Below are 23,518 nucleotides of genomic sequence, written 5' to 3'. Positions count from 1 at the left end.
GTCTCTGCTTTTTAATATGCTGTCTAGATTGGTCATAACTTTTTTTCCAAGAAGCGTCTTTTAATTTCATGGCTACAGTCACCAGCTGCAGTGATTTTGGAGCCCCCCAAAATAAAGTCTCTCACTGTTTCCAGTGTTTCCCTATCTATTCGCCATGAAGTGATGAGACCAGAGGCCATGATCTTTGTTTTCTGAATGTTGAGCTTTAAGCCAACTTTTTCACTCTCCTCTTTCACTTTCATCAAGAGGCTCTTTAGTTCTTCTTCGCTTTCTGCCAAAAGTGTGGTGTCACCTGCATATCTGAGGTTATTGATATTTCCCCTGGCAATCTTGATTCCAGCTTGTGCTTCATCCAGTCCAGCATTTCTCATGATGTACTCTGCACATAAGTTAAATAAGCAGGGTGACAATATACAGCCTTGACATACTCCTTTCCCAATTTGGAACCAGTCTGTTGTTCCATGTCCAGTTCTAACTGTTGTTCTTGACCTGCATACAGGTGTCTCAAGAGGCAGCTCAGGTGGTCTGGTATTCCCATCTCTTTCAGAATTCTCCACAGATTGTGGTGATCCACACAGTCAAAGGCTTTGGCATAGTCAATAAAGCAGAAATAGATGTTTTTTCTGGAACTCTCTTGCTTTTTCAATGACCCATCAGATGCTGGCAATTTGATCTCTGGTTCCTCTGCCTTTTCTAAAACCAGCTTGAACATCTGGAAGTTCATGGTTCATGTATTGCTGAAGCCTGGCTTGGAGAATTTTGAGCATTACTTTACTAGCGTGTGAGATGAGTGCAATTGTGCAGTAGTTTGAACATTCTTTGGCATTGCCTTTCTTTGGGATTGGAATGAAAACTGACCTTTTCCAGTGGCCACTGCTGAGTTTTCCACATTTGCTGGCATACTGAGTGCAGCACTTTCACAGCATCATCTTTTATGATTTGAAGTAGCTGTTTTTTAAAAAAAAAGTACTTGAATAGAAAGTCATATTTTGTTTTCTAAAATCTGTTGCTTCCCAGGTGGCACTAGTGTAAAGAACCTGCCTGCCAAGTCAGGAGTTGTAAGAGTTGCAGGTTCAGTCCTTGGGTTGAGAAGATCCCTTGGAGGAGGGCATTGGTACCCACTCCAATATTCTTGTCTGGAAAATTCCATGGACAGAGGATCCTGGCTGGCTACAATCCATGGGGTTTCAAAGAGTCAGACACAACTAAAGCAACTTAGCATGCACACATAATAAACTGGATCATTATTTTTAGTGAAATTTTATCATTCTGATTTAACATACTTCAGTTTAGGTATTTTTTTCAATATCTGAAGAATGTTTTGCCCTTTCCTGTGTTTTTAGTGGAAATATACTTAATATATTTTTTGAGCCAAGTGACATTTGTACATTATTTGCTATGTCTTTAGGTTGATAATAATAGTAGACTATAGAATGAGATGGGTAAGGAAAACTGAGCACCTGCAAAATAGATTTCCACATAGTAAACAGATTGTGTATTTTTAAACTGAAGTAAAGTTTGTGTCCACCATGGTGGCTCAGATGGTAAAGCGTCTGTGGGAGACCTGGGTTTGATTCCTGGGTTTGGGAGATACCCTGGAGAAGGAAATGGCAACCCACTCCAGTACTGTTGCCTGGAAAATCCCATGGACAGAGGAGCCTGGTAGGCTACAGTCCATGGGGTTGCAAAGAGTCGTACAGGATTGAGCGACTTCACTTCACTTCACTTCAAAGTTTGTGTCAGAGATGGGAAAAACTTAATAGCCTGGGGATGAAAAACTTAATAGCCTGAAGATGAAATCATAGTAGTAAGTTGTCATCTTGGATGAAAAAAATGAATAAATGTTGAATTGACTGGCAAAGTCAGTTTCTTGATTGCTAGTTGCAAGAAAACTATTCCCCTGTAAATTCTGTCCCTATTTGTATTTTATTTTTGTCTAAGTTAATGAAAGGGTCACCTTAATTAATGTAAGTTTTTTAATTCTAACTTGTCATATATGTATATAAAGTTGAACTATACAAACTGCTGGTATTTGCCCATTTTTTGACCAAGAACTTAATTAGTTTTCAGTGGAAATACGTATGAATTTTAGAATTAAAAAATATTTATATTTCAATTATACAGCATTATAATTTGAGATCTGTAACATTACAAAGTGATCACTCCCCAAAGGGTCACGTCTGCCACCATACTGCTGACCCCTTGAATGCCTTGCAGCCCTCCTCCAGGCCCCTTCCCTTCTGTTAACTACTGGTCTGTTCCCTGTAACTATGTATTTGTTTTTGTTTTATTTAGTTTTATATTCCACATATGAATGAATTCATCCATCATTTGTCTTTTTATTTCTGATATTTCAGTCAGCATATTACCCTCAGTTCCATCCCTGTCATCCCAGTTGGCAAGATTTCATTGTTTTTATCTAGTTGATTAGTATCATTATGGGTATATCTGTATCTTTATCTTTATTTGTACCTATATGCCAGCTCTTTTTTATCCATTCATCATTCATTAATAGACATTTCCCTATCTTGGCTATTGTAAATAATGCTCCAGTGAACGTAGGGGTACATATATCTTTTTGAATTAGGTTTTCATATTCTATATATATATATATATATATATATATATATATACACCCAGTAGTTACAATACCTGGGTAATATGGTACTTCTATTCTTAAGTTTTTGAGGAATGTCTGTATTGTTTTTCATAATACCTGCACCAGTTTACAATCCCACTAACAGTATTTGAGTGTTCCCTGTTCTTTATATCCTCTCCAGTACTTGTTATTTTTTAACTTTTTGATAAAGCCATTCTAATGGATGTAAGATGATGTTGTGGCTTTCATTTGCATTTCTGTAATAGTGATGTTGAACATCTTTTTATGTGATTTTTGGCCACTTGTATGTCTTTAGAAAATTGTATATTGAGTTTATTTTCCCATTTTTTTAATTGGACTGTTTATTTTTTGTTGTTGAGTTGCAAGTTCTATATATGTTTTAAATATTAACTCTTTATCAGATATATGATTTGCAAACATCTTCTTCCATTCGGTAGGTTGTTTTTTTTTGTTTCAATGATGATTTCCTTTGATGTGCAAAAGCTTTTTAGTTTGATATAGTCCCATTTGTTTACTTTTGCTTTTGTTTCCCTTCCTTTTGGAGTTAGATCCAAAAATCATCACTAAGACAGAAGTCAATGAGATTACCTATTGTGTTTTTTTCCCAGGAATTTTATGGTTTCAGGTCTTACATTTAAGTCTTTAAACTGTTTTGTGCTAATTTTTGTGTGTACTTTAGGATAGTGGTTCAGTTTCATCCCTCTGTCTGTAGCTGTCCAATTTCCCAACACCATTTATTGAAGAGACAGTCCTTTCTCCATTGTATTATATATTCTTTGCTTCTTCATCATAAATTAACTCTTTATTGACCAGGAGAGTTTTGCAGAAACTAATGCCTGTGGCCAGTGATTTGTTATATAAGTGAATATTGAAAAGTCTCTGATCAATAATGTTTGGGTAACAAAAGATGTTTTAATATGTCTCTGTTCAATAATGTGATAACTGTCCACATATGTGTAGATTATTTTTTGGGCTCTTAATTATGTTTCATTGACCTGCGTGTCTGCTTTTGGGCCACTGCCATTTTGTTTTGATTATTATAGCTTTGTAGTATAGTTTGAAATCAAGATCATGGTCTGTCTGTCTCTGTTGTTTTTCAAGATTGGTTTGACTATTTGGGATTTTTTGTGGTTCCATACAGACTTTAGAATTGTTTTTTCTAGTTCTGTGAAATACTCCATGGGAATTTTGATAGGGATTTATCTGCCTGCAATGTGGGAGACCTGGGTTTGATCCCTGGGTCAGGAAGATCCCCTGGAGAAGGAAATGGCAACCCACTCAAGTACCTTTGCCTGGAAAATCCCATGAACAGAGGAGCCTGGTAGGCTATAGTCCATGGGATTGCAAAGAGTCAGACATGACTGAACGACTTCACTTTCACTTTTCATTGAATCTGTAGATTGTTTTGGATATTATGAACATTTTAACAGTGTTAACTCTTCTATTCCTTGAGCATGGAATGTTTTTTCACATACTTGAGTCTTCTTTACTTTCTTTCATCAGTCTTAGAGTTTTCAGTGTACAGGCCTTTTATCTCCTTGGTTAAATTTAATCCTGGATATTTTATTCTTTTTGATGCAGTTGTAAATTGGATTGTTTTCTTAATTTCTTTTTCTGATATTTCAATACTGTTGTACAAGAAATGCCATGGATTTCTGTGTATTGATTTAATATCCTGGAACTTTGCTGAGTTCATTGATTAGTTCTGATTTTTTTTTGGTGGGGTCTTGAGGGGTTTCTAAATATAGTATCATGTCATCTGCAAACCGTGACAGTTTTACTTCTTTGTTTCTAATTTGGATGCTTTTATTTAATTGCCTTGCCTAACTGCTGTAGCTAGGACTTTGAATACTTTTTTGAATAAAAGTGGTGAGAGTGAACATCCTTGTTTTATTTCTGATCTTAGAAGAATAGCATTAAGCTTTTCATTGTTGGCTATGGTGTTAGCTGTGGGTCTGTCATATATGGCCTTTAGTATGTTGAAGTATATCCCTCTATCCTTGGACAGAGGAGACTGGCAGGGTATGGTCCCTAGGGTCACAAAGAGTCACACGTGACTGAAGCGACTTAGCACACAGGTATATTCCCTCTACAACCACTTTATTTAGAATTTTTATGGTAAATGAGTCTTGAATTTTATTAAAAGCTTTTCCTGCATTGAGATGATCATATTTTTATCCTTTATTTTGTTAGTGTGATGTATCACATAAGATTTTAGATGTAGAACCATCCTTGATCCCTGGAGTAAATCCCAATTGATTGTGGTGCATAATCCTTTTAATGTATTGTCAAATTCAATTTGTTAATATATTGTTGAAGACTTTTACCTCTATGTTCATCAGGGATATTGGCCTGTATACAGGTTTTCTTTTTGATGTTGTCCGTGTCTGGTTTTGGTGTCAGGGTAATCATGGCATCATAAAGTGTTTAGAAGCATTCCTTCATATTCATTTTTTTTTTTGAAGGGGGGTTGGGAAGAGTTTGAGAGGCATGCATGTATGTTAAGTCACTTCAGTTTCTATTTCTTCTATTTCATTTATTTCTGCACTGATATTATTTTCTTTTATCTGCCAACTTTGGACTTTGATTTGTTCTTCTTTTTCTAGTTCCTTAGCATAAAAATTAGATTTCTATTATTTCTTGAAGTAGTCCTGGACTGCTGTTGACTTCCCTCTTAGAACTACATTTGCTGCATCTCAAAGACTTCAGTATGTAGTATTTCCATTTTTCTTTGTCTCTAGGTATTTTTTTAATTTAACTTTTGATTTCTTCAATGACCCACTGGTTGTTTGGTAGCATATTGTTTAACTCCCACATTTTTCTTGTTTTGTTGGTTCAGTTTTTTTCTTGTAATTGATTTCTATTTTCATAGCATTGTGACTGGGAAAAATGCTTACTATGATCTCAATCTTATTAAGTTTATTCATTTAATTTCTTTTTTAATTGGAGGAAAATTGCTTTACAATGTTGTGTTAATTTCTACCATATAATAGCACAAATCAGTCATAATTATATATGTATTGGGTACATTGAACAATTCTACATTTTTACTACCCCCACCACATTTTATGTTTTTGATGTCACATTTTGCATCTTTTTATTTATGTTTCCTTAGAAAATTATTGTATTTTCTTAGCTAAGTTCACTTCTTTTGTCTCTTAAGCTTTATGGTAGCTTTATAAGTGCTTGATTGGCTACCTTCTTTTTTTAAATTTTTAATTAATTAATTTATTTTAGTTGGAGGATAATTGCTTTACAATGTTGTGATGATTTTTGCCATACATCACCATGAATTGGTCACAGGTATACATGTGTCCCCTGCATCCTGAATCTCCCTCTGCCCTCCCTCCCCACTCTATCCCTCTGGGTTGTCCCAGACCACTGGCTTTGGCTACCCCTGCTTCATATATCAATCTTGCACTGGCCATCTATTTTACATATAGTAATGTCCAGGTTTTAATGCTATTCTATCAAGTTATCCCATTCTCCCCTTCTTCCACTGAGTCCAAAAGTCTGTTCTTTACATCTGTGTCTCCTTTGCTGTCCTGCATGTAGGACCATTGGTACTGTTTGCCTAAATTCAATATATATGTGTAAATATCACTATTTGTCTTTCTCTTTCTGACCTGCTTCACTCTGTATATTAAGCTCCAGGTGCATCTACCTCATTAGAACTGTCTCAGATGCATTCCTTTTTATAGCTGAGTAATATTCCATTGTGTGTATGCACCAAAACTTCCTTGCCCATTCATCTGCCGATGGACATCTAGGTTGTTTCCACGTCCTAGCTACTGTAAATAGTGCTGCGGTGAACATTAGGGTACATGTGTCGCTTTCAGTTCTGGTTTCCTCAGGGTGTATCTTGCTTACGTTTTCCCATGAGATTTTTACTTTCCTGTGTTTTCTTCTTATCAGTTAGTTTTTGTTTTTGTTTTTAACTTAGGGAATTCCCTGTAACATTTCTTGTAAGTCCACTTTAGTGGTGATAAACTTCTTTGCCGTGCTATGCTTAGCTGCTCAGTTGCGTCCGACTCTTTGTGACCCCCATGGATTGTAGCCCTCCAGGCTGTTCTGTCTTTGGGGATTCTCCAGCCAAGAATACTGGTAGCCATGCCCTTCTCTAGGGGATCTTCCCAACCCAGGGATCAAACCCAGGTCTCCTGTATTGCAGGCAGATTCTTCACAGTATGAGCCACCAGGGAAGCTATCTTCTTGAGCTTTTACTTATTTGGAAAACCTTTACCTCATCTTTAATTTTGAATGACAAACTTGCCGAGTAGAGAAATATTGGTTGGAAAATTTTTCCTTTTAGCTGTTTGAATATGCCATGCCATTCACTTATGGCCTGTAGAGTTTCTTCTGAGAAATCTGCTGGAAGCTTTATAAGGATTTTTTTTTCTTTTGTATATAATAAGTTTTAAACTGTGGAAAATTCTGAAAGAGATGGGAATACCAAACCACCTGACCTGCCTCTTGAGAAACCTGCCTCTTGAGAAACCTGTATGCAGGTCAGGAAGCAACAGTTAGAACTGGACATGGAACAAAGGACTGGTTCCAAATAGAAAAAGGAATACATCAAGGCTGTATATTGTCACCCTGCTTATTTAACTATATACAGAGTACATCATGAGAAATGCTGGGCTGGAAGAAGCACAAACTGGAATCAAGATTGCTGGGAGAAATATAAATAATCTCAGATATGCAGATGACACCACCCTTATGGCAGAAAGTGAAGAAGAACTAAAGAGCCTCTTGATGAAAGTGAAAAAGGAGACTGAAAAAGTTGGCTTAAATAACATTCTTTAAACTAAGATCATGGCATCTGGTCCCATCACTTCATGGCAAATAGATGGGGAAACAGTGGAAACAGTGGCTGACTTTATTTTTCTGGGCTCCAAAATCACTGCAGATGGTGATTGCAGCCATGAAATTAAAAGACGCTTACTCCTTGGAAGGAAAGTTATGACCAACCTAGACAGCATATTAAGAAGTAGAGACATTACTTTTTTTGTCCACAAAGGTCCATCTAGTCAAGGCTATGGTTTTTCCAGTGATCATGTATGGATATGTGAGTTGGACTATAAAGAAAGCTGAGCACTGAAGAATTGATGCTTTTGAACTGTGGTATTGGAGAAGACTCTTGAGAGTCCCTTGGACTGCAAGGAGACCAAACCAGCCAGTCCTAAAGAAGATCAGTCCTGGGTGTTCATTGGAAGGAGTGATGCTGAAGCTGAAACTCCAATACTTTGGCCACCTGATGTGAAGAGCTGACTCATTTGAAAAGACCCTGATGCTGGGAAAGATTGAGAGCAGGAGGAGAAGGGGACAACAGAGGATGAGATGGTTGGATGGCATCACTGACTCAGTGGACATGGGTTTGGGTAGATTACAGGAGTTGGTGATGGACAGGGAGCCCCTGGCGTGCTGCGGTTCATGGGGTTGCAGAGTCAGACACGACTGAGCGACTGAAATGAATGAATGAATGAAGTTGTTTTTCTCTTATTGCTGTTAGGGTTCTCTCTTACTTACTCTTACCATTTTAATTATAATGTGTCTTGGTGTAGTTCTCCTTGGTGTCATCTTTCTTGTAAGTCTCTTGACTTCTAGACCTGGATGTCTGTTTCCTTCCCCAGCCTGGGCAAGTTTTTCAGCCATTATTTTTTCAAATAAGTTTTCTGACCCTTTCTCTTATCTTTCCCTTCTGAAACTTCTATAATGTGAACATATTTCCATTTGATGTTATCTCAGAGATCCCTTGAGGTATATTCACTTTTTAAAATTCTTTTTTCACTTTACTCCTTTTTCTAGGTGATGCCCATGTTTTTATTCCAGCTCATTGATCTCTCTTATATTTTAATCCAATCTGCTGTTGAATCCCCAAAGTGTATTTTTCAGTGAGTTATAACTGCTGATTAGTACTTTCTTATATTTTTTATCTTTTTGGTGAGGATTTCACTGTATTCATTCATTTTACTCCTGAGTTTGGTGAATATCTTTATGACTGTTACTTTAAATTCTTTATCAGGTTGATTGCTTATCTCTGTTTCATCAAGATCTTTTTCAGGGCATATGTCTCCTTATTTGGTTTTGAAATATGTTCCTTTGTCTCTTCTTTAGCCCAACTCTCTGTCTAAATGTGTTAGGTGAAACAGCTGTTTCTCTCAGTCTTAAAGGAGTGTGCTTTATAGGATATGATCCGTGTGGCCTGGAAGCATGGTCTTCCCTGGCCACCAGAACCAGGTGCTCATAGGCTGTCCCTCATGTGGACTGTGTATGCCCTCCAGTTGTGATGGGACCTTTGCTGCTTCGTGGGGAGGGTGGAGTGTGGTGCACTTGTTTTGATGTTAGAAATCCGTTTTGAATCTTTATATGTTACTGTGGTATATGCAGATGTTATTGCTTTTTTCTAAATGTCTAAACAGAACTTTAAAAATCTTCAGAAGTAGTGAACAGTTTAGTATGAGAATGTATTAGAATCATCAGAAATATTATTTTTTAAATATTGGAAGATAGAGTGCAAAGAACCATTTAAGATGATACATTAATTGTGAGAAAGTGGCCAGTAATACCTACAGAGTAGGGTTGTGGTGAGGATTGACTGAAGTAATTTATGTGATGTTTTGTCATGGTGCTTGGCACTTACAATGCTACCAGTATGTAATAGTTAACACTGTGGCATTCTGACTGTGCTTTTTTTTGCAATAAAGGTGAAATATATCTTGATATATTTTTTGATGATGTACCAGAAAATGGTGATGATAACCATCTACTGTAAACAAACAAACAAAGTCAATTGAAATAAAGCAATATTGAGTAAGACATCATTTGAAGAAGCAGGGCCTATGATTTCTGCTTTGTTCTAAAGTTACTTAGAGCTTCTGCATTCTTTTTTTTTTATTTTTATTTTTATTTTTATTTTTATTTTTTTAATTAAATTTTAAAATCTTTAATTCTTACATGTGTTCCCAAACATGAAACCCCCTCCCACCTCCCTCCCCATAACATCTCTGTGGGTGATCCCCATGCACCAGCCCCAAGCATGCTGTATCCTGCGTCAGACATAGACTGGCGATTCAATTCTTACATGATAGTATACATGATAGAATGCCATTCTCCCAAATCATCCCGCCCTCTCCCTCTCTCTCTGAGTCCAAAAGTCCGTTATACACAGCTGTGTCTTTTTTCCTGTCTTGCATACAGGGTCATCATTGCCATCTTTCTAAATTCCATATATATGTGTTAGTATACTGTATTGGTGTTTTTCTTTCTGGCTTACTTCACTCTGTATAATCGGCTCCAGTTTCATCCATCTCATCAGAACTGATTCAAATGAATTCTTTTTAACGGCTGAGTAATACTCCATTGTGTACATGTACCAAAGCTTTCTTATCCATTCATCTGCTGATGGACATCTAGGTTGTTTCCATGTCCTGGCTATTATAAACAGTGCTGCGATGAACATTGGGGTACATGTGTCTCTTTCAATTCTGGTTTCCTCGGTGTGTATACCCAGCAGTGGGATTGCTGGGTCATAAGGTAGTTCTATTTGCAATTTTTTAAGGAATCTCCACACTGTTCTCCATAGTGGCTGTACTAGTTTGCATTCCCACCAACAGTGTAGGAGGGTTCCCTTTTCTCCACACCCTCTCCAGCATTTATTGCTTGCAGATTTTTGGATCGCAGCCATTCTGACTGGTGTGAAGTGGTACCTCATTGTGGTTTTGATTTGCATTTCTCTGATAATGAGTGATGTTGAGCATCTTTTCATGTGTTTGTTAGCCATCCGTATGTCTTCTTTGGAGAAATGTCTATTTAGTTCTTTGGCCCATTTTTTGATTGGGTCGTTTATTTTTCTGGAATTGAGCTGCATAAGTTGCTTGTATATTTTTGAGATTAGTTGTTTGTCAGTTGCTTCATTTGCTATTATTTTCTCCCATTCAGAAGGCTGTCTTTTCACCTTGCATATATTTTCCTTTGTTGTGCAGTTAGAATACTTCATTGTTGCCACATTTCTGGCACATCTCATATTCTAGTTTGTTACCTCTCTTAATTTGTTTACATACTGTTAGTAAGCAGTGGTCACTGTTACCCACACAGCTCTTAATATAGTTTGGATCAAATAAATGATCCATGTCAGGTTTAACGCTTAAGAGTTGGTGGGTGTCTTTTGTAATGAGTGTTTAACAGGATGCAAGTGCTAATTTAAATACAAGTGTTGTATAGTTAGTGTAAAGTCTTCTGAGATGTCTTTCTGCCATATCAGAATTCCACAGGTTGCATGGCTTAAACAACAGAAATTTATTTTCTCACAGTTCTGGAGGGTGAAACTCTTAAGATCAAAGTGCCAGCGGGGTTGGTTTATCCTCAGGCCTCTCTTCTTGGCTTGCAAATGGACACCTTCTTGCTATGTCCTCACATAGCTTTTTCTCTGCTTGCATGCCCCTGGTATGTCTTCCTCTTCTTATAAACACATTGTACTATTATATTAGGGTTCCAGCTTTATGACTTTATTTAACTTTAATTACCTCCTTAAAGGTACTATTTTCAAATGCAGTCACTTTGTGAATTTGGGCTTTAACATATGAATTTTGAGGAGACACAGTTCAGTCCATGACGAGGTGATTGTAAAAAAATACAAGATTCGTATTTAGAAAGTGTAAGTTCTGTCAGCTTTTGTGCTATTGGAGGAAGTCCTGTAATTTCTCTAAGCATCTCTTTTCTCACCTATAAAGTAGTGACAATAATTAATTAATGTTAAAATGCTTATGTGAAATTGTGGTTATTATGATACTCGATCCAAATTTCAAGCTGTTTATTTCAGAATTTTCTTTTGAGAGGAAGGTAACAAAATGAGTGTTATTTCTCAGAAAGTTAAAGTGAAATAAAGGATGCTATTAATACCTTTATAGTTTAGATTAGAGGTTACATTTGGGTAACCCATGGACCAGAAACAGCTTCCAGAATGGTTGTTGGCTTATACAGGGCTTAAAAGTTTTAGAGTTAGTTTTCAACTTTTAAAGTTAGTTGAATTCACATAAAAAATCTGTATTTCTAACCTAGTCTCTTTCTAAGCATGGTAGTAACATTCCAGCACTGAGCAGCAAGGTTGCTGCAAAGGATATGGTTTTTCCACTAATCCACAATCCCTGTTGTGTTTGCATGTTGGATATTACTATTTATCATCTTATTTGTGCAGGTGCTGAGGGAAATATATTATTACTTTTAACAAGTATGTAATAAAAATAGGAAAATGGAAGATAAAATGTTAGGACCACATGTTTGGGAAAAAATAATGACAATAGTTAATTGTAAAAATGAGTAGTAGTCCAGTATATCTGTTAAGAGAATACACTTAATGTGCTGGCCTGCTTTGCTGATTCCCTGTATCCACTAACCCCTGCTGGCTTTGCATTTTCCATTTCTGTCTTGATGAAAACTGGTCTTTTAAGAATAAATGTAATCAGATGAAAAGTAAGCACCTATATTTATAAACAGGTGGCAATAAAGACAGTTGACCAAGCTGAATGAAGTGTGACATGCTTTAGGTATTCTATTTTGCTTTTCTTATTCCTAGTGTTTGATCTTTTAAATCTATCCTTTGGCAGAAATTTATTATGGCTCACATTGATTTAGGATCTTAAAATTTTTTTCATTTTCTGTTAGTATAAAATTTTGTTTTGAAATTATTTGCCTTAATTATAAAAGTCCACCTATCTTTTCAGGTCTTCTTGAATAGCTGCCTTATGTACTCATTGCTTTTTCAGCCACCACTTTAACTATGTGCTAAGTTGCTATTAACCCCGAATAGGGAATGTACTTTCCCCCATTCCATCTTTATAATACCAAATTCTACTTTTCCATGAGGACTAATTGAATCTCACCTCTTCTGTACTTATTTATCTTTTACTTATTTATAAAAACTTTTAATTAAATATGCTACATGTCAATTAAAGTATAATTGACGTACAGTGTGATATATTGAATACACACATACACACGCACAGACTCTTCACTTAATAATCCATTATTAAGTTTGGAGCCTTTTCTGTCAGAAAAATGATTTTCAAAGTCAATTTTATTCTTCATTCTTCCCCACTGTCCCTGTTAAATTTGTCATTTGAAAGAAAGTGGTATATTTTATCCATCATATTTGAACTCTCAGTACATTGACTTGTTTTCTGAGAATGATATCCTTCCACATTATCACAATAAAATAATCACACTCAAGAATTTAATATATAACTTATATACAAATTTTCCCAGTTGTCCCAATATTATAGCAGTTTTTTCTTTCATTTATTTTCCTGCAAACATATGTAGACATGTATCACATGTTACATTTAATTTTAATGTATATTTATTCTCTAATGTTCTTATATTTAGGTACATATGGTATACCCCCATGATTAGATTCAGGTTAATAATTTTGGCAAGAATATTACAAAAGAAGTAGTATGTTCTTTTCAGTGCATTGTATCAGGGAGTGCACAGTTGATTAAGGTGGTGTCTACCAGATTTCTCCACTGTTTTTCACCTATTGGTTTTAGGATTGATGATTCTTTCCTGAATCATGTATTACTATGGTGATTATAAAGCAGTGTTTTTTCTCTCTTTACCATTTGATTCACGTTGATTGGTTGGCATTCTTCTAAAAGAAGAAATTTACTTTTCTCCCTTTGCTTTTTTCTTTTTTGTCTCAGTGTTGGCACCTATATATATTTTTAAATATACAACAGGCTATAGTTCATCCTTTCTTTCATTTTGATTCTCCATTTGCTCCCAGTTTTGTTAGTGGGAGTCTCATCCATTGTCCTCTGCTGTGTCTTTGTCAGTTCGGAGCACTTCATTTGTTTTCTCGCACAGGATTGATTCACTCCAGGTTTTGCCCCAGCCGCAGCATTAGCTATTTTGTCAAGGAGTTCTTGTTCCTTTTACTGGAGAACGGTATTTAGAAACCAAGATATGGGCATTGGGTATGCTCCTTTTGTGGACAGAATTAAGAAATATACATACTACACTGACAGAGATACTTTTATAAATTGTAAGTTAAATCTGATGCTTCTAATTTAAACCTGATATCATAGTTCTTCCTTATCTGTTGCATATTTGTGTCTGAGAATTCTGGCTCCCAGAGTATTAAAATATTTACTCATTTGCCTACTTATAATACCCAAAATAGTTTCAGAATTTCTATGCATATATCACTAAAAGCAGTAAACTTACTAAGTTCAAGATTTCTTTGCTGTTCTTTTCGTCTTAAATGCAGTGGAGCTATATTGTTCAAAGTGTTTTGTTCAGATGTTTGTTGGCTATTTTAGTTTCTCGTGTGTGCTCATTATCCAATTTATATATTCTTAGGCTCATATGTTTCTTTTTGTGTAATTTTTGGAGGTTTCCTATCCTTATTAATTTTTTGACTATATAAAATATGAACATGGTTCAAAAGGCAGAGTTATATAGGACAGTATGTTCACTGAAATCCCACTCTTCTCTTTCTCTCTCCCTCCTGATCTTACCCACCCTTTATAAGTAATCAATATTGTGAGTTTGTGTTTGTGGCGTGTGTACATACTCTTTCCCATACCTTATATAACATTAACAGCATAATGCATATATATGTTTTGTACTTTTTTTTTAATTTGAAAATATATCCTGAAAATAATAATTTTCATATCAGTTCCTGGAAATTGTTCTTGTTCTATTTTTACTACTAAATTGTACTCCATTTTTGAATGTACCATAGTTTATTCAGCTAATCTCCTGTATGTAGGAATTTAATGATTTCTAATCTTTTCCTGTAAAAGTATAGTGTTTCTATTATAGAGCTATTTTAATTAGCTCAACAAAATACTGACAATACCAGGTACTGGCAGGGTGCAGGACAGCTGTGCATTTGCTGTTAAAATGCAAAATGGTTTAGTCAGTTTGGAAAAGAGTCTGTTAGTGAATTTATAAAGTTGAACATACACTTACCGTATGACCCAGCAGTCTCACTCCTAGGAATTTACCCATTATGTTTACACAGTAACATCTACCTGAATTTTTATAGCAACTTTATTCATACATTGCAGAAAGTAGAAGCAACCCAAGTGTTCTTCAGTGAATGAAGAGATAAATGAACCATGGTATATCCATAATTAGAGTGTCACTTTGAAGTAAAAAGAAGTAAACTATAGATACATGAAATAACACAAATGAATCTCAAATGCATTATGCTGAATGAAAGAAGCCAGATTCAAAGGTTACATACGGTATGAATCTCTTTATATGACATTCTTGAAAAGGCAAAACTCTAGGGACAGGAAATGGATCAGTGTTTGGCAAGGGCTGAACATTACGGAGAAATGTGACTACAGAGGGGCATGACGGAAATTTTGGGGGTGGTGGAACCTTCTTTTAAAATCTAGATTGTGACGGTGCTTATAGGACTAGATGGATTGTTTTAGAACATAAAGTTGTTCTAGAAAGTTGGCACTAGAAAGGATGGATTTTCCTCTATGCAAAACACCTTAAAACTTAAAAAAAAAGTTTTATAGTAAACCCCAAAACCTGAGAATGGTTTTATGTATAGTTGGAGATGTTTCTTCAGGGTAGGTTTCTAGATTGCTGATTCAAGGGATAAATGCATGTATATTCTTGTTGGATAATGTGAAATTCTGCTGCATAGAAGTTGAACCATTTTCTGCACCTCCCCACTACCAGCCATGTATGAAATGCTTATTTTCTTACAGCTTCTTTCAGGGAGAATTTTGTTAAGTTTTTGATTTTTTGCCAGTTGCATAAATGAAAAATAGTATCTCTGTATAGTTTTAATTTGCATTCCTATTACTATGGGCGAAATGTGGTATCTGAGAAGTTTGAGAGGCATTTGTATTTTTTTCCCCAGTAAGCTATCTGTTTGTTTTTTTACCCATTTTTTTCTGATTTTTTTCCCCCTTCAGTTTTTATGATTTGCTTATATATTAGGGATATTAGTTCTTTACCTATAATAAGATTTTCTTCTACCTACTTTTGATTAGCTTAACTTTTCCTCCTCTTAGAACTTTTATATTTAATACCACATTCATGCTAAATTTCCTTTTTGCCTGATAGTTTAGAGTTTCTTAGCATGCAGTCTCTCTCTCTCTCTTCAGTTGCTAAGTCGTGTCCGACTCTTACGACCCCGTGGACTGTAGCCTGCCAGGCCCCTCTGTCCATGGGATTCTCCAGGTAAGAATACTGGAGTGGGTTGCCCTTTCCTTCTCCAGGGGATCTTCCCAATCCAGGAATCGAAGCCAGGTCTCCTAGACCCAGCAGATTCTTTACCGACCGAGCTATGAGGGAAGACCTAGCATACAGTAGACCATTGTAAAATAAAGATCAGTTGAATTTTTATTTCCTAAGTGTTCAGGTTCAAGCAGAGAATTCTTAAAGGACTCTCATTTGATTTGGTTGCAAGGTGTTTTGTAATGCCTCAATAAGGAGAAATGCTGTTATCTTTCCTGATTTTCTTCTGTTTAGTGCAAACACTTGAGTAAATTAAGTGGTAATTTACTTAGGGATTTTGCAGGAAGAAGTTGAATAATTTGTGAGATGCTCAATGGAAAAATGCTGTACTTTTAGGGTAGGGCTCTGGTCAGGGTATTCTTGTGTGTTCGAAGGCTTAGAGTGTTTTTCATGCTTTTACTCAATCTAGCCACTTAGAATCCTATCTTCTAGTTTGTTGGTGTGTCTGTGGTGTTAGTCCAGCTCTGTTAGAGCTTATGTCCAAATGAATTTTACCCTTTTTCCCTCTGAAATTTGTAAGTCAAATAGTTCAGAAATGCACACTGGTAAAAAAATGTTTGCCAGGTACTTCTTGGCTTCTGTACATAATACAGGCAGTCACAGTTGGATCTTCTGAATTCAAAGGCAGTGCCCTTTAGCTAATCATTTGTTGTTTTCTCTCTTGAGAAAAATACCTGGTACATTTTAGTGACTTGAGATCCAAGTAATTTTCAGAAATAGGTACCAAGTCCCTACATTCATTTATCAATACCAAGAAACCAAAGTACCAAAATTCTCTTTTATGTTAAGTGGTAATCAAAAAGTATTTTCAAGATCAAGAATGACCCAAATAATTAGTGAGAAGCATATCTAAATTTTTTACAAACTTCTGTCTTTCTCTTTTTGGAAGATCCACCTGCTTTGAAAGAGTTCATGAGAAAAAAATAAATGGGTGTGTGTGTGTGTGTGTGTGTGTGCGTGTGTGTGTGTGTGTGTGTATCTCCCGGGCCTACTTAGAGGGAAAACAGTTTTATCTGATTGTTACCTGCAGATACTCTTTCCCCCACCTCCATTCACTAGTGAGCCTTTAAAGTTATGGAGAGAACTAAATTCTAACTCTGTTTTTTTGAGGGGGAAGGTTGTGTTATAAAAATATTAAATGAATATATCTGATAAAGCTTGAGTGTCATTATTTTAAAATAAAAATCACCTTTAAAGAAACTAAATCATTTTCCTTATCATTTAAGAGACTAACTTATCCACTAACCTTTCCATTTTCAGAGATTTCCTTTGACTTTAACTAAGATATATTAGAAAAGAAGAAAAACATATCATAAAACCAAATCCTGATGTTTCTCAAGAATTTCATAATGAGAAATAGTCTTTCTTTTCTTCTTGATATCTGATATTCCCATTTCTCCCCTGAATCTTTATATCTTATCTAATGTATGTTGTGTGCAGAGGTTCATAGACTGTTTTTTTCTAGGTGCTTTTCATTAATCCTATTTATAAATTAGCTTTTCTTATTTTATAATATCCTCTGTCTCCAGACTCTTTTTGCCATCTATGTAGTGGCATCATGTGACAGCTGGTGTATTGATGGATATAATGGTATTTAACAACAAATAGTCTATACACAATAATTAGGAATAATTGCTTTGACTAAAGCTGTTAATTTTAATTGTAGGTATATAAGATTGAAACAGTCAAATTAGCGTTATAGATTGGTATCTCATGGCACATGATTGCTGGTGGGTATGTGAATGTATAATTGTTGAATGTAGTTGTTGCCTCGATGATATCTCTCTGTGGATGTGGTAGGCCGGGCATCCATAGATTATTTTAGCAGCTTATTATTATCTGTTAATTTAAAATATATCCAAGTTTTCTTAATTTCATGGGCTTTCCAAGTGGTGCTAGTGGTAAAGAACCCACCTGCCAATGTAGGAGACTTAAGAGATGCAGGTTCGATCCCTGGGTTGGGAAAATCCCCTGGAGAAGGGAATGACAATCCACTCCAGGATTCTTGCCTGCAGAATACCATGGACAGAGGAGCCTGGAGGGCTGTGGTCCATAGGATTGCATAGAATTGGGCATGATTGAAGCGACTTAGCACTAGCAATCTCTTAATTTATATAATATTACATTGTGCTCTCCTTACCTGCCACCTTACCTGCCTCCTGAGAAACCTGTATGCAGGTCAAGAAGCAACAGTTAGAACCAGACATAGAACAATGGACTGGTTTAAAATTGGGAAAGGAGTATGTCAAGGCTGTGTATTGTCACCTTGCTTATTTAACTTATATGCAGAGTACATCATGTGAGATGCTGGGCTGGATGAAGGAAAGCTGAAATCAAGATTGGCGGGAGAAATATCAATAACTTCAGATATGCAGATAACACCACCCTTATGGCAGAAAGTGAAGAGGAACTAAAGAACCTCTTGATGAAAGTGAAAGAGAAGAGTGAAAAACCTGGCTTTTCAACATTTTTTCAACATTCAGAAAATGAAGATCATGGCATCTGGTCCCATCACTTCATGACAGAGAGATGGAGAAACAATGGAAACAGTGATAGACTTTATTTTATTGGGTTCCAAAATCACTGCAGATGGTGACTGCAGCCATGAAATTAAATGATGCTTGCTCCTTGGAAGAAAAGTTATGACAAACTTAGAAAGCTGATTAAAAAGCAGAGCCATTACATTGCCAACAAAGGTCCATTGAGTCAAAGCTATGGTTTTTCCAGTAGTCATGCATGGATGTGAGAGTTGGACCATAAAGAAGGCTGAGCGCCAAAGAATTGATGCTTTTAAACTGTGGTGTTGAAGAAGGCTCTTGAGAGTCCCTAGGGCTTCAAGGAGATCAAACCAGTTAATCCTAAAGAAAATCAGTCTGAATATTCATTGGAAGGACTGACGCTGAAGCTGAAGCTCCAATACTTTGGCCACCTGATGCAAAGAGCTGACTCATTAGAAAAGACCCTGTTGCTGGGAAAGATTGAAGGCAGGAGGAGAAAGGGACTCGGAGGATGAGATGGTTGGATGGCATCACCGACTCTATGAACATGAGTTTGAGCAAGGTCTGGGAGATGGTGGACAGGGAAACCTGGTATGCTGCAGTCCATGGGGTTGCAAAGAGTTGGACATGACTGAGCGACTGAAAAACAACAAATAGTGTGCTCCCAGGCATAAATTTCTTGGTTGTGTGTGTGTTAAGTCACTTCAGTTGTGTCTGACTCCTTGCAACCCTATCGACTATAGCCCACCAGGCTCCTCTGTCCATGGGATTCTAGGCATGAATACTGGAGTGGATTACCATGCCCTCCTCCAGGGGATCTTCCTGACTCAGGGATTGAACCCATGTCTTTTATGCCTCTTTCATTGGCAAGCGGGTTCTTTACCACTAGTACCACCTGGGAAGCCCGGAATTCTCAGTTACATAATCTAAAATTTTACCTACTATTGGCTCCTCCCTGATAATAAAGAGGTTTGAAGATACTCTCTTCAGAAACTATATAGGGAATTAGGCAGCTGCTGTCCTTGGTGATGAAATTATTTCATGTGAATTCTTAAGGAAAACAACTAGTTAAAAAAGTGGGATAATCTTAAGTGTATTGTTTGTAACTTCTGTTGGTATGATGATAGATCTGTTTGAACTAGAAAAATACAGACTGCAGTATCTTAATGTCTTGAGTTCCTGACTGCCATACAGAGGAAATGTTTAACTATTTTAATCATGTTTCTATATCTCAGAAAGAAAGCCCTTATGAAAGGAAATGACAGCGTCCTACCACAAAGTTATCTCTTATCAGTTATAGTCATAGTCGATAATGATTTGTCAGAGTTGGACATGTGTAAAATGCAAGGGCTGTGTTATTTACTTTGGAAAGGAAAAATTAGATGAAGCTGATAAAGACGGAGTCATGGCTTTTGTTAGGAGACAGAAACCATTAAAGGCAGTCATTGTTAGCTTAGGAAAGTGTCCTTGGACCCCTCCCTCTGTCCCAGCTGAAACCTAAACCTGCTTGAATCATTCTTTGCAACTTGAGGGGAGGGAGGGACAACTGAGGGGAGAAGAATGAAGACAGCTCTGACAGAGATTTAGCATTTTAAATGGGGAGCAAAATGTGGACCTTGAAGCAGACTATTTATTGAGTCAGGAAACACTGCCTTTTGTTCTGGCACTCACTCCCATTTATTTAGGTTTTTGAAAGTTCATTTCTTATCCTTCCGAACGTGTAGCATTCCTTCACGTACAGTGTATGTTGCTCTCCTCCTTTCACCTTTCTGTAGATGTGATTCTTTTTCATTAGTGGAAGCAGAGAAAACACATTTAGCTCAAAGCAACGTGAGTCAGTGCATGCTTTACATACCTTTCTTCTCACAGCACTCCTCTGGTTTCCTCACAGTGCTCCTAGTGTTCCTCACAGAAGGGAGCATGAAGAAAAAATGATTTCTAAATAGTAGACTGTTTGGAGGGTGGAAGTCAAGTTTGTGAACTTAAGGCCCATTCTGTTCCTTTTTATCTTGATTTCTGTGTACCACCTTCAAGGCAGGAAAGCATGTCCTCAGGAGGACTTAACTGGATTATGGTTTCAGAGGCTAAGAAATAGCATTGACAGCCCTTCTGCGTCAGAGTACTTTAAACAGTTAGAAGCTGAATATGATGATGTCAAGACAGCCTCAACAGAGAATAGATTTGGTTGTAAATATTTGGTGGAGATGACAGAAAAGGCCTTTGTCTCTTCTCTAATTATATCTATTTTTAAGTTGGTCCAGAAAAACCAGTCTTCTCATGCCATTAGTAAAGGGCCCCATTAGGTTATTTGTCACAGATTTCTTGGAAAATTGTCCCCTAAGGTGGGATGATCATTCTTTAAGGATGGGTCTGACATGTGAAAGGGCTAAGACTCTGCCTGAGCAATGGCTAGAAGCAGTTTTCTTTTGAATGAAAGGCTTTGAGTTCAAAGCAAAACAAAATAATCAGTATGAAGAACATAGAAACAAAGTTGTAATTAAATTTGTTGTTTAAAATTAAGTAGAATGTTTTAAATATTTTTAAAGGTATATATTTCTAAAAATAACTTTATAATCATTAATTCTAAATAAAAGGAAAAAGTTTAATTTTCCATACGGATCAAAGTAATTCTTTCTATGCATTTCTTTTCTTGTCTTTTTCATGTACACATGTAATTTTTAGGTAATTTAAATACTATTGTAAATGTAATTTTATGGGAATTTTCTATGTTTCTTCTTTTGAAATTGTTTTTCACTTAGCTACAGTTGTCACTAGTAGGCTCTGATTTTCTGGAAAAATAAAGTAGATTTCCTTGAAATCTCCACTTCAGAATCAAAGAGGAGCGACTGTGAAGGTGCTTTAATGTTGTAGTCATTTCAAAGAAGAGTGCCTGTAATGATCACCTATTGCCCCTTGTGTTAAGATGAAAATGAATGTCCATTTGTATTCTTAAAGTTAGAATTTTTACATGCTTTTTAATCATACTTTTCTTTACTTACATGGTGCCTGCCCATGAAATGTTTTTCTTAGTAATTTGGCAGTGCTCACTAACTCTTCTAGATTTTTTTTTTTAAGTAAAACTATGCTTTGGCCATGGTGTAGGATCTTGAGCACCTTATCAGTCTTTGGAGTCACAAAAACATTTGTTTGGAGTGTTTATAGATGCATAATATATTGAGTGAGATTCCCAAACATAGAGGTTTAATTTCTGACCTCATGGATGCAAAGCAAATAAACAGAATAGCCAATAAATTTGAACCAATATATAGAGACGTGATGGTTTTGCAGGGAAAAGAAAGTGGATATTGTACTATTGAATTGCAGGATGAATAGGTTTCATTAGAAACAGCATCCTGATGAAGAATCAGTTCGCCCAAAGAAGATATGAGGTTTACTTTTATGAAGTAAAGGAAACTGACCTTATAGTCATGAATCAGCCCAATCCAATTTAGCTGTGCCTGCTGCTCGTATTCAGATGAATCATACAGTTACTAGTGTTGTACTAAACACTTTAGTCTTTGTCTGTATTTAGTCTTTAGTTTTATTTTAGTCTTCATTTTGACTGCTGTATTTCTTCATGTAATTTTGTCTTTTCCTTTTTGTTCTGTTTTGCTTAATACTTGCTTTTTAGTGTTTGCTTTTATTCTTATTAAATTTATTTAGGTCAACTAATATTTTCCTTTTTCAGATGAGGAAGTTGAGGTCAAAGTAAATTGTGACTTATTCATCATCACAATTGTAATGAATCAGTTTTAGCACTGTGGCTGTATTGCAGTTCTTACCTGAAGTTTTTTGTTTTACTTTCCTTTCTTGATGTCTAGGATTAATCTGTATGCATTTTTCATACTATAATTTGTTGATACTCTAGGTTTGATTTTTCCATTCATTATCTTATTTTTAAAAATATCATCTCCCCTCTCTTCTTGGAGTATATCTGTATTTGACTGCATGCTGTCTTAAATATACATAGGTTCTAATGCCCTTTCCTGCTTTTTTTCTGCAGCCTCCAAATGTATCTCTGGTCTATGCAAGACCAGAGACACCTGTTCCTCTTCTCTGTTATCTGTTCTTCAGTTCTGTGTCCCACCCTTGGTGATAGCCTCATTGTTTTTTAATCTATGACTGAAATGGTAAAACGAGGTTTCTTGAAGCATGCTTTGTTTTGCTTTAACACTTCAGTATTAAAAATAAGTGCTGTTGCTCTTCATAGCTTTGTTTGAATATTTTGTGACAATTTTGGTTGTTTTGCAGGTACCTGGGGCCCAAGATTTGGTTGATTTCTCTCCTGTTTATCGATGTCTACACATATATTCTGTCTTGGTAAGTCTTTGGCTTTGCCTAATAAAACTATATTGAATTCAAATCTCTGCTTTCTCATATTTGATAGTTTTTCTTCTTATTATTAAGGAATAAGAAACTACTATTAAGGAATTGTTATTGTTGTTCAATCACTAAGTCGTGTCTGACTTTTGAGACCCTGTGGACTATAGCACACCAGGCTCCTCTGTCCTCCACTATCTCCCAGAGTTTGTTCAAATTCATGTCTGTTGAGTCAGTGATTCTGTTTAACCATCTCATCCTCTGCTGCTCCCTTCTTCTTTTTTAAAGGAGTATCAGTTATTAAAAAATAATCTTTTCATTTCTTCTTGAATCTTTTATTTATCTTTGCCATGTCATATGTGGTAACTAGTAACATTGATTTCTGTCAGTCATCAAAAGATTATTAGATTATAGCTAAAAATAGTGACACAAATTTGAATTTCTACTGTTAATTTTAAAATGTGGCATTCATATAACAATAGCCTATCTTTAAATATTAAAATAACATTTTTTTATTCCTGATGGTAATTACTCCTTTGTCATGTAACACATACGGAAAGAGGAACCTCTCTGAGGAGAAATACTGTGGATATCAATGTCAATCTAAGAAAGGCGCTTTATCCTTTTTGGTAGTATACCTACATGCAGACACACAGATACATACAATCAGTAAAAAAATTAAACTCTAAAGTATCATCAAAGACAAATTGATAAGAAAAGTCCATTATCAATACATTTTATAACAAAATTCAGTGAATCTTCTATCAGGTTTTCAGTCTATTTGAATATGTCTTATTGCCTAGTGCCTATGCCT

At 36.0% G+C, this 23,518-nt stretch overlaps 1 protein-coding gene across 4 annotated transcripts in view; it reads left to right on the top strand.

Moving 5' to 3' along the window:
- The window catches only part of EXOC6B (exocyst complex component 6B), a 711,360-nt gene that overhangs the window by 306,454 nt on the left and 381,388 nt on the right, over positions 1-23,518 (top strand). For all 4 annotated transcript variants that reach the window (XM_068984191.1, XM_068984200.1, XM_068984185.1 and 1 more), the window contains exon 8: positions 22,636-22,704. In XM_068984191.1, the coding sequence (XP_068840292.1) occupies positions 22,636-22,704 (69 nt within the window). The remainder of the gene's footprint in view (positions 1-22,635; positions 22,705-23,518) is intronic.

This window comes from Capricornis sumatraensis, chromosome 1 (genome assembly GCF_032405125.1).
Source record: "Capricornis sumatraensis isolate serow.1 chromosome 1, serow.2, whole genome shotgun sequence".
Taxonomy (NCBI): Eukaryota; Metazoa; Chordata; class Mammalia; order Artiodactyla; family Bovidae; genus Capricornis; species Capricornis sumatraensis.
Note: the sequence above shows the minus strand (reverse complement) of the source record. Positions and strands in the feature narration are given on the sequence as shown.